The sequence below is a fragment of the Archocentrus centrarchus genome, chromosome 17 (genome assembly GCF_007364275.1).
Source record: "Archocentrus centrarchus isolate MPI-CPG fArcCen1 chromosome 17, fArcCen1, whole genome shotgun sequence".
Lineage (NCBI taxonomy): Eukaryota > Metazoa > Chordata > Actinopteri > Cichliformes > Cichlidae > Archocentrus > Archocentrus centrarchus.
Genome location: NC_044362.1, coordinates 26939896 through 26951996, shown reverse-complemented (window position 1 = coordinate 26951996; position 12101 = coordinate 26939896). Strand labels below are relative to the sequence as shown.

Below are 12101 nucleotides of genomic sequence, written 5' to 3'. Positions count from 1 at the left end.
AAGTGCCTTCAGCTCGTCCAAAATGCTGCTGCGCGGCTTCTGATGGGGGCCAGAAGGAGAGAGCATATCACTCCTATTCTGGCTTCACTACACTGGTTGCCAGTACATTTTAGAGTTCATTTTAAGATTCTCTTATTTGTTTTTAAATGTTTACATGGTCTTGCCCCATCTTATCTCTGTGAGCTATTAAACCCATATCTCCCAGCTCGTTGCCTCAGGTCGGCTGATCACCTGCTCCTAGAGGTACCAAGGTCGAAGTTGAAGCTCAGGGGTGACAGAGCTTTTAGTGTTTCTGCTCCTTTATTGGCGACTTTTAAGACTTTTATTCCCTGGCTTTTAATACATGCTGAGACTCGTTTTTATTCGTATTATTTGTTTTATTGTGTTGGTGCTTATTGTCGTTGTTGTCATTGTTATGTGTATTAGTTTATTTGACTTCTATCTGTACAGCACTTTGTTGCAATTGCTGTTGTTTTAAAGTGCTTTATAAATAAAGTAGTAGTAGTAGTAGTAGTATTTAATACCATCTCCTTTCTGTAAGCTCAGGAGGTATAGCAGGAGGTAGAGCAGGTCACCTACTAACTAGAAGGTCCGTGGTTCAATCCCTGGCTGCTCCAGTCTTCATGCCAAAATATTTTTGGGCAGGATACTGAACCCCAAGATGCTCTCCGATGCAACCATTGAAATATGAATCTGTGTGAATGCTAGCTCGGAAGCACTTACCTTTAGAAAGAAGTGCTTGTATGAATGTGTGTGAAAGCGCTTTGAGTGACCAAAGTAGAGTAGAAAAGTGCTATATAAGAACCAGTGCATTTGCCATTTACCATTTAAAAAGCACAAAACTAAACTCTTCAGTATGCTAAGTGTTCTTAATTCTATTCTCTAATCCATCCATCCATTCATCCATCCATCAATTCATTCATCCATCCATCCATCCTTAATCCCTTTTTCAACTTTATTCACTAAAATTTTTAAAAGGATTGTGCATTGCACTAAAGTAATGGGCTTGTCTTAGTCACCCTGGTTGTAAAATCTAAAGGTATACAGCATCAAATCTGCATGATTTTGTTTTTTCTGCTTTTTTAGTTGACTGAAGGCAGCAGAGCGTATTTTAAATGCACGACTAACATGTCGTGTTAGCTTCCATTCTTGCCTACTTTAAGCACTGATTTTTGGTTGCTGCCAACCCCAAGTAAGTAATTCTTTAGTAACCAATCAGTCCCTCTAGGATTTTGTATTATTTCTGTGATTAACAACAACACCCTCACCCCCACCACACACACTAAATCAAGAAAATTGATCAATATTTCCAAGAACTTTCAACTTTTTTTGATTACTGCACCTTTATTCCATGAAGTTGCCAACAAAGCTCTTATAAAACAACATTTGGACCATGACCTATCCAATGATTTCATAGCTGTGTATATAGTTAAGGAACACTGAAAAGAACTGATGTTAAAGACTAAAAAATTAACTCATCAATTGCATTTTAAGTTGATGCAGGTTTTTTTTTTCCAAAATAAGTTCCACAGAGGAACATAGTTGCATGTAATGTTGATATAATTATAATTTACTGCAACAAAAAGCACATAAACCTTTCCCCACATGATTTAGAAAATTTTGAGAAGAGGTGCTGCAAAGCATATTTAACCACAGCAATCACAAATTCCATAGGGACTGACTAATTCCTCTGCCATGTTCGACAGCTGGTCGCTAATGCCTCCTGTCTGCGGTTTGGTGCTTGGTAAGTTGTGCACAGAGGTTTTTATCAGAGCTCTTTGAGTAAAACAGCTTCCTGCTGTGTCTGGAAGCATGATTGATGAGAGGGTCAAGTTTACATTCATCCAAAACAATGAGCTGAAAGAAACCAAAACACTTTGACACGCTCATCTTTGTTCGTAACACTTACACAACACATTTTGATTATTTCAACTTTAAAGGCAGGGTGAGAGTAGTCTGACTGTTCTGTGCTTAGACAACCATTTTTCCACTGTCAAAAGCCTTCAGAGAAACATTTGGTCTTACTCACAAGAAGCTGACAACATGCTGAGTTCACATGCACCTGATGAAGTGAGAAGTCAAACTGTGTGTTGTTTTGACAGCATGTTTTCACAATACAAAACAATGAGATCCTGCGTATTTGTGTGAATTAAACTTCAGACTCATGTGTAAATAAAGCTGATCTCTGACAGGCTTTGTGGTGCAAAGGATAGCACGTTAGATTTCTAGTCACACACTTGAGATGTGATTAAAAGGTTGTCGGTTTGAGACACACCAGTCAGATCTCTGTTGTTTACACATGTGGTTGTAACTGGGAAATGTCACCTTCTAGTGTGGTATGATATATCCAATCTGCACACAAATCGTTTTGTAGTAGTGGGTCATCTCTAGCACGTCAGTGGTTCAATTTCCTGGCGCCTCCAGTCTGCACGTCAAAGTATCCTTGGGCAAGATGCTGATAAGAGTAGAAAAACAATGGAATCAATGCCATTTTCTTAACAATGTGTGTTTAATGATAGCACAAATCAGTCATCCCTAAGTGCCACCACTGAGGATTAGTTATGAAAATTTAGGAAACATACTGATGTTGCATGTGTTCACATTTCTCAGTTTAATAAGATATCTTTCCCACGTTTGAGTTGAACCAAGAGGCACTGAAAAAGTTTGTAATTCAAGACCCAAAGTGCTTATTGTTGAGACAAGTACACATTTGCTTGTCCTGAAATCCCACAGCTGTGTTTAGCTAACCACAGCGAGCGAGTCCTTAAAAGACGCCACATGAGATGAGGCTGCTATTTCATAGAGTTTGCTGGTTCAGTTGAGGCTTTGTGGGACACTTTTCTTAGTATTGCCGTCTGACTCTTCTTTCTGGATCAGGACCAAAGTGGTTTGTGAACAGACAATGCTAAAAACATCCACTGTGTGCTATATTTACCGCTGAATTTGTGCTGTATTTATGGCAGAGAGGATGTTTGTACGAGTCCTGCTTTGACACAAGAAAGGAGCAGTTAGCTTATGAATGTGAAAATCAAATGTTCATATTCATAAGCTAGCAGGATCTAGTTTGGAATTATCATATTTCAAACATGCCAAACCACATCTGCTATCGTTAATCCTGTGCAGCTCATCAACACACAGACACATCGCAGCCTCTCTAATTAAAATTCAACCACAGTTCCCATGACATGACTCTGGTGTGGGGAAATCCAGCGATTTACAGGAAGAATCATAAAACTGTAACCCAGACTATAACAGGAAACTATGGGCATTAACCTACACTTAGTGACTCCTTCGTCAGCTAATATAACTACAGAACTGAACTTACTCATCCTCTTAGCTGTGTTGGCCTCCGGCTCGTAAAATAACCATCAGCATAAAATCTCTTTGACTCTTTCCAATGACTAATTACACATGGCAAGAATCCTACTGAAAATTAGATCACCGATATCTGGCAGATGGTAGAGAACTGTGGAAATCAAGTCAAGTCCAATAAACAGTCAAGGACTTCTGCACAGTAGAGCTACTGTATATGTGACAGGGGTGGGGGAGCTTGTGTTTGGCCCACCATTTTCCAGCCTCCCTCTATTGCATCAGTAGCAAGCGGAGAGATGTGGTCCATTACTCTTCCTCTGTTAACAAGCATCTGGACCAGGTTCCAGGCAATCGGCTGCCACACAGCGACCGGCTGTTTGCTGCAAGGGTGGCCTGAATGCCTGTAGTAATGAATCAGTTCTGACTGTCGCAGCAGCTCATAAGGAACCACATACACACTCACTGCAGAGTTACACTCTAAGATTTTGACTGAATCCTGCTGACACCGAGCGTTGGACTCTGTTTGTTTGGGTTTTACTCCATCCAAAACCTTCCCTGCTGGTCACCGTGGTCTATTTGTTGTTGATGATTGGACACAGAGTGAAAATAAGGGAATAACATTCAGAGTGACACATTCTGGGTTTTATGCTTCAAACTGTTGAACAGCATGGCATGTTGTCACACCAGCTGAGTCACAGTCAATCCTGACTCAGTTCAGCCGACACGGCGAAATGCGCTAAGTGCTGTTTTTAAAAGGACAAGTACATCATTTTTACACACATCCAAATCTGTTTACAGATTTTGTATAAAGCCTTTTGAAGTAGTTGGGGGAAATCTACTTGAGTCGGTATCTGTTTGATCTCCAAGCAGCATAGCGTTAGTTCAGGCAGGTCTCAAAGTCAAGCTCGGCTGCAATCCCGGCAGACCAGCTTATCTCATTACCAGCCCACATCAGCTGATGGCTCAGCTGATATGCTTCTACACATCCAACTGGTAAATCTTTTATAGAGCACACTGTTTAATCTGCTTCAGTCTGCCCACAGTTGCTGCGTATGTGCATATCACTTTTCAACCCATCTCCACCCCAGTCCCTCCTTTTCATGCTGTATCTGACTAAATCAAAGTGATCACTGATGTCTGTTTTGTCTTGCTGCTACTCTCACCACCATTTCCCTTCCTGCATGTTTGTGTAAAGGTTGAGAGGCCCTAGACTAGAGCCATGCCACTGAATATAAATGACTGGAAATAACAAACTTCTTTTGACTATAGTGTTCCAGACTGAAATGAGCTCATCAGTCCTCTGTAGCAACTTGAGTGGTGCATCAGCCATTACAAACATAACACACCCGAATCTTCAACTGAATTGTCAGTAGGAGATAATACATATACTGTATTTTTATAAGAAAGGGTAACTGGACTGCTGCAGAAGTATGGGGTGTCTGGCCCGTTGTTGCGGGTCATTCAGTCCCTGTACAACCACAGCGAGAGCTTGGGCCGTATTGCAGTAAGTCGGACTCGTTTCCTGTAGGTGTTGGACTTTGGTAGGGCTGCCCTTTGTCACCGATTCTGTTCATAATTTTTATGGACAGAATTTCTAGGCGTACCCAAATGGTGGAGTGCCCACTCCGGCTCAGGGACGAGTTGCTGCCCCAGGTTGAGGAGTTCAAGTATTTCAGAATCTTGTTCACAAGTGACAGGAGAAGGGAATGGGAGATTGACAGACAGATTGGGGCTGCATCTGCAGTGATGCAGACGCTGCACCGGAATGTCCCTACACTCGGGCACTACCCAAAGCTCGTGACCATAGGTGGTCACGAGCTTTGGGGGGGAGCTGGGGAGAGGGATGTCTGGGCTTCTTTGCTTAGGCTGCTGCCCCACAGCCTGGCCCCAGATTAGCAGAAGTGGATGGATGGATGGATGGATGGATAAGATGAGCTGTCTAATTATTTTATTTATTTATCTTTTTTTTTTTTTTTTTACCATTTTTAGTGTGTGGATATTTAGTAGTGGTTGCTGGCAGAGTGCCAAACTCTACAAAGGAAATGACACAGGCACCAATTTTTGAACTGGCAGTAAAAAGCAAACTAATAAACCAACATAATAAACTCCAAGGACCTCCAGAGTGTTATAGTGTTAGTGAAAAAAAATCACAATTACTCAGATGAGTCCTTATCCATTATGTTAGACTAATGCTTCTCATGAGAGGAGATGAAAACTCTGCTGAGGCAATAGCCGTGCGAAGAACCAGTGGCTGATAGGTGAATGCCATGAAGGCCGTAACCTAACAAATGGTGGATGGGCATGAGCATGAGAGATGGGGTATGCCTTCTCAAATGCACAGTTCACCGTGTGTTCAGTTCCAAAGCAGTGACTTTTTGCAGTATTTCCATTTCATGCTACATTGTTAGGTTATTGTTTTGTGTTTGTTTTTTTAAATGCAGGCTAACTTATTTTACTTTGGCTCTGCAACATTTATCTGTCTAGTTTCCAGCTATTTTGAATAGACACTGTTCTAAGTGCTTGGCTTTTTCAACAGTTTTCTCTACAGTAGGCCCGCTGTGATGTCACTGAAGCTCCACCCACCTGCTGTTTAAAGCTTCTGTTTGTAAGAGACAGCCAATCAGCAGATAGTTGAGTTAAAGGGAAATGAGCTAAAACAGCTTGTTTCAGACGCTAAATAAATTGAGGGACTGCATCAAGGCCCAGTACAAGATAAATAATGATTACTATTGAAATTTGACTTATGCAAAGCTGTTCTATTAGAATCCAATAGTGAAATTATGGAGCTGGAAATGAGCATGATACTATAGGTCACCTTTAAAACTAAGTACAATGATAGCTTGTGCAGCAGCATTGACCTTGTTTATTTTTAATACTTCTGTTATAGTTTGGAATGAAAACGAGTGTACCTCTACTTGAATACAGGAATTCAGTTTTTACAGGTACTCATAAAGGATCTGAGTACTTTTTCCACCTCTGGTTCATAAATGTGTTATGAGAATTGTTTCAAAAAGCGTTCTGTATTTTGCGATCTGTTTTTTTATGATGACTCATTTGGGTTTGGTTTCTGTCTCCCACAGTGCTGGAGTGATGACTGACCATGCAGCACTTTGGAACAAATGAGTGAAGTTTACGCATGCAGAAGATGCAAGAAGTTGCACATTTAATTTGATTACCTTTGAGTACTAAAATATGCTGCAAAGGGTTTTATCTACAATGGGTTCTTAAAATTGCTGCAAGACAATCGCTTTCAACAATTTTGCTGACAGGATCTCTTGGTGGGAGTCAGTGAGTGGGGGCCGGCATGTGGCCCCCTGATCTAGGGCCTCCAGATGTGCAGCTGACTCTTCCTGGTTTCGGGAGTGTGTTTGAGGATGCTGAGGATCTTCAGGCACCGCTGTCTTCTGGTGGCTTCTGCCAGCCGTCAATCCATTCAGGAGGCCTCTGCTGTCTTCCCAGGACCTCGCTGCCACTCTCCTCGCTTGGGCGTGACCTCACCTCCCTACTTAGCTGTAAGACAGCCGGATCCCACATAGAAAAGACCATGGAGGACTTTGCCACTACAGCTCACACAGACACCCAAAACAGCACCCCAAGGTTCAGCTGCTATCCTCAACCTTCCCTCCCAATTTCCTACATGCTCAATAGCAGTGCCACATCTTCATCTATTGCCTCACCACCTTCCTCTCTTTCCTCTGCCTCTTCATCTCTACTTTTTGCCTCTTGCCTGCCTCTTACTGATGCTAACATCAAATTGTTGCAACAACAAAAGCCACAGGAGGAGTATTGCTCTATAAAACAAGAACCTGCAGAAGATTTCTTGCCATGTAAGAGAGAGCCGTTTCAAATGAACAACAAGCAGGGAGAGCTGTTCAATTTAAGTCAGGCCCTTCAAGGATACAGTTACCAGGACAGCACCCAGTCCCCTCTTCAGTCCCCCATGATTAACGGACCCGTGGGACAGGACCCCACGCTGGACCAGCAGGAGCAGCCGTGTCATTGGATTGACTGCAGTGCCACTTACAGCAGCCAAGAGGAGCTGGTGAGGCACATCGAGAAGGTGCACATCGATCAGAGAAAAGGGGAGGAGTTTGCATGTTTCTGGACTGGCTGTGTGAGACGCCACAAACCATTCAACGCGCGCTACAAGCTGCTCATCCACATGAGGGTCCATTCTGGAGAAAAACCCAACAAATGCATGGTGAGTTTGCTTTAGTCAACCATTAGTTTTCTGACATAAGACACAAACTATAAATTAATAATATATATGGAGAGTTTTCCCATTTAAGAAATTTACATAACAGCAATTTATTATAACAATCATGCAACTATTTTAATTACAGTTGTACCAGAAGTACTATTACTATTAGTACACTGTCAGATGGAAGGGGTCAGCTTTTTGTGTACATTAATGCTTTAAAGGGGACCTGTTACGCCTATTTTCAACTCCATGTTTTCGACTACATCAGCTTTGCACGATTTCCAGTTCAAAATTATTACTTATCCTTTGAAACAACAAACTCTGAAACAAAGGGTTTTAGCTCCACTTCCCCTCCCTTTAAGTAGATTTTCTTCTGATTCGGTGCCTCTCTTAAACAGATGGTTTGAACAGCAGTTAATGAGGGAAGGGAGCAGGATGCAGGACACAAAGTGATTACTCAATAGCTGTGAACAAACCAGACTGATACCTGCTTTATTCTCACCTCAGCACAAATGGGAACACAGACAATATACAGTACTGGGGAGCTGACAGGTTAAAGGCTGTTGGTGTCTAATCCAGTTGGCACATGCATCTCTGTTGGTTAATGTCCAGAAAAGTCAAGGGCTACAGTCTGTGTGACAACAGCTTGAGTCAAGTTTCTCTGTCAGAAGAATGGGGTTTTGTTTTGTTCCCTTCACATTGATAGATTTATCCAACATGTTGGAATCAACCTTGGACCGGTCAGTGTCATTCTGTCCAGCATCACGTCACTTCATATGGGCCACTTGGTGCTTTAACTGGGTTTCAAAGGCATTAATGTGCTTACAGTCATCTTCTGATTTCTGCCAGACTGTCAGTCTGTTAGACAGAGAGATGATTTAAAGTGTTTTCTCTCATCATGACAGGTTTCCCTGACTCATGAACGCCAGAGGAGGAAACATGGCTCTGCTAAATGAATGCATGAATGGAGGATGTGTCTAAGCATACTAAAACTGCTGATCACCCTGAGCTTATCCTGACAGATGCATCTAATTTATTACCCAGCATAGACATTATGCATTGTGCTTAGATCAGCAGATAAATCTTTTTTTTTTTTCTTTGTGGAAACGATGTTCCTAAAGAAAAGAAAATGACTTTTAATATCTGTGGTCAGTGTGTGGTTTTTGAATACTGCAAGTCCCAGGATTATTGGTGCTGCAAACATTGCTTATGCAGCTTCAGAAATACAACAGAAGTGTAGGAGAAGAGTGCAGTAAAATGTGTATATATTTTTTTTATTTACATTTTTCTATCACTTATTAACAAAGCAACTTTTGTCTGATTTCATGTCAAACTAACAACCACTGGTAGATTATTTGATTAGCTGTCACTGTGGAAAGTTAAAAAACTATTCTCATGATTTTTCAAGCAAAATGTAAAGTTGTCATTTGATTTGCTTAATTTGCTTAAAATGCTCAGCCTGTAACCGATTTGCATTACTACCCTCACCCATGTCCACAAGCTGTGCATAGTGACTGGAAGAATAAGACTGCAGGTACATGTGGCAGAGAGCTTCCTGTGAAGGATGTTCGCCCTCAGCCTTGGAGATAGGTGGAGGAGTTTGGTCATTCAGGAGGGAACTCCAATGACTAATTACACATGGCAAGGATCCTACTGAAAATTAGATCGATATCTCAGAGTAGAGCTGCTACTCATCCACATCAAAAGGAGCCAGTTGAGATGGTTCGAGCATCTGATCAGGATGCATCTTGGGTGCCTCCTACGTGAGGTGTTTCAGGTCCTACTGAGAGGACACACTGGATAGATCACATCTCACTGCTAGCCTTGGTGGGCTCCAGAAGAGCTGGAGGAGGTGGCTAGTGAGACAGAGGTTCTGGACGCCCCTGCCTTGACTGCTACTCCCACAACTGAAACCCAGATAAGCAGTGATGGATGGATGGATGGATGGCTAAAGCTGTCCTGTGTTTTGTCAGTTGCACAAACAAAAAATATCCATTGAGGTTGCTGCTATAGCTCACTTAGTGATCATGACCCATATGCCGAAAGGCTGCAGGGGCTTGGGTTTGATTCCTCCCGAGACCATTCGTGTAATTGACCACTCTCTACTTTAGCTGTGTAATAAAGACTAAAAATGGTCCAAAAATATAATTTTAAAAAGTCTGTTGCAAAGTTTGTTAATAATATGGAAATGCATAAATGTTGTTATGTTATAGTAAATGGAGTTTTAACAATAATGTAAAATGTATTATTTTAAAATCAGTTTCTTGCAAGCTTCTTGACTGAAAAAAGTTCAGTTTCCTCATTAAGGGATAATGGGATATATTGCAAATGGAAAATGGCATTAAATGATTTTTTTAAAAGCTCATATACTTGGCAAATTTAACCCAGACCATTAAGATAAAGACCAATCTAGACCACACTGGGTCTGATGAAACAGAGCAGTTTCTTCATTAATCACAACAGTGGCCTTTGAGCCCCGGCGCTGCACCACACTCCATCACGTCTGTCATGAGTCACTTCATGAAACTCACTTATTTGTGGCCTGAATACATCTGTCCCATTATGACCTTCTGTTTGATGCCAAATCCCCATCCCTGAGCAGCTCTCTCCATTATTCCCTGCTGTCATCAGCCTGGGACTCCGATTAGTAATTCATTCAGAAGTTTTCACTCTGGGACACACTTCCCTCATAAGTGAATTAGTTCATTATAGTGATCCAATCTGCTGCCAGCTAATAAATATTAAATCAACATAAACACAAAAAATGAGTCATTAGTCACACTTGAACTACGTGAATAACGTCATTTCATTTTCATAAAGCTCTTATGCCAGAAGATGTGAATTAAGTCATTCCCGGTGCTGCAGTGGAAAATGAATATATCTGTCATGAATGCAGTCAGTGTTAGTTAATGAATTCAGCTTTATTTACCAGCTCGTAATGTCAAGCCTCAGATTGGATAGGTGTCATTCAGGCAGTAAACACGAGTTCCCAAAGGACTTTTAACTCCACTGTGTGAGAGTCATCACATGTAATTTATGGCACTTCCATGAAATATATAGGTAAGTACATTTGTGAAGGGATAAATCAGGGCATTTTCATATAAACATGAAAAAACCAAAACCAACAATGATCCTGAAGTCAGGAGGTGTTACAATGAAGCCAGAAAGTCTGAATATGGCTAAGGTGGATGGAGGGAAGAAAAACACTTGAAATAATCTTGCAATATTTTCTGGTTTTGACATAACAGTGCTTAAAATGATTGAAGTGATATTTCAGTTAAATTCTTTCCGCGTATATTCTACCCAAGCCAATTTTGCACGCTAACCCAACCACTCCTCACCGTGGTGTTTCCGCATCATAAAACTGATTTATCTTTAACAGTTGGGTTTTTTTTAACAGCGGTGGAAGACAGAATAAAATGATGAATTCCCATCAAAATATTTTTAGCATGAGTTATTAATACTCAGAGCACCAAAAATATAATGATAAATAATGTGTTAATCAGTGATTCAAAAAGTCATAACAAATGTGCTGTTTTACTCCTGTCTATATAACAGCTGAAGCACAAAGTGAAGGGCTCAGTTTCTTTTTGTTTTGAAAAACAACTGAACTTACACTCACTGATTTAGGCACACTCGTTCAAGTGGTCGTTAACATGAATATGTAATTAGCCAATCATATGGCAGAAACCATCCATCCTCTTATCCTGTTTGGGGTCGCAGGGGGGCTGGAGCCTGTCCCAGCTGACATAGGGAGAGAGGCAGGGTATACCCTGTATAGGTTGCAGGGCCAACACAGAGAGACAGACCACCATTCACACCTATGGGCAATTTAGAGTGACCAATTAACCTAACCCCAATAACTGCATGTCTTTGGACTGTGGGAGGAAACTGGAGTACCTGGAGGAAACCTATGCAGACATGGGGAGAACATGCAAGCACCACCCAGTAAGGCCTGGGCCAAGACGGAATCGAACCCAGACCTTCTAGATGTCATTTTAGCTGTGAGGCAGCTAAATGACATGCTAACCACCACGCCACCGGCAGCACGGTGGTGATTTTACTGATAATGGTTTGAAAAAGAAATAATCCTGTGAGTGGCAGTTCTCTAGGTGAAAATGCATTATCATTATGATAGGAAGACACCAACAACTCAAATAACAGCTCATTACAAGCAAGGTATGCATAAGAGCATCTCTGAAAGCACAACACATCAAATCTTGAAGGAGATCACATTTGCTGTAAGGTAAAAACAGGAAACTGACAATACAAGTTGCACAGGCTCAACAAAATTGGACAATAGAAGACTGGAAAAATGATGACTGGTAATGATGAGTCTTGATTTGTGCTGTGACATTTGAGTAGTAAGGTTAGAATTTGGTATAAAAAAACGTGAAAGAATGATCCATCCTGCCTCGTATCCCCAGTTTGGGCTGGTGATGGAGGTGTAATGGTGTGCCAAGATATTTTCTTGGCTGACTTTGGACCACTTAGTACCAGCTGAGTATCATTTAAATGTCATAGCCTACTTGAGTACTGTTGCTGCTCGTGTCCATCCCTTTATGGCCACAGCAGGACAACATGTCAT

The 12101-nt window shown here is 41.4% G+C and overlaps 1 protein-coding gene across 5 annotated transcripts in view; it reads left to right on the top strand.

The window, feature by feature from the left end:
* The window catches only part of glis1a (GLIS family zinc finger 1a), a 63154-nt gene that overhangs the window by 25791 nt on the left and 25262 nt on the right, over positions 1-12101 (top strand). For all 5 annotated transcript variants that reach the window (XM_030752467.1, XM_030752465.1, XM_030752464.1 and 2 more), the window contains one exon: positions 6393-7513. In XM_030752467.1, coding sequence (XP_030608327.1) covers positions 6617-7513 — 897 coding nt within the window. In that variant the 5' untranslated portion in view covers positions 6393-6616. The remainder of the gene's footprint in view (positions 1-6392; positions 7514-12101) is intronic.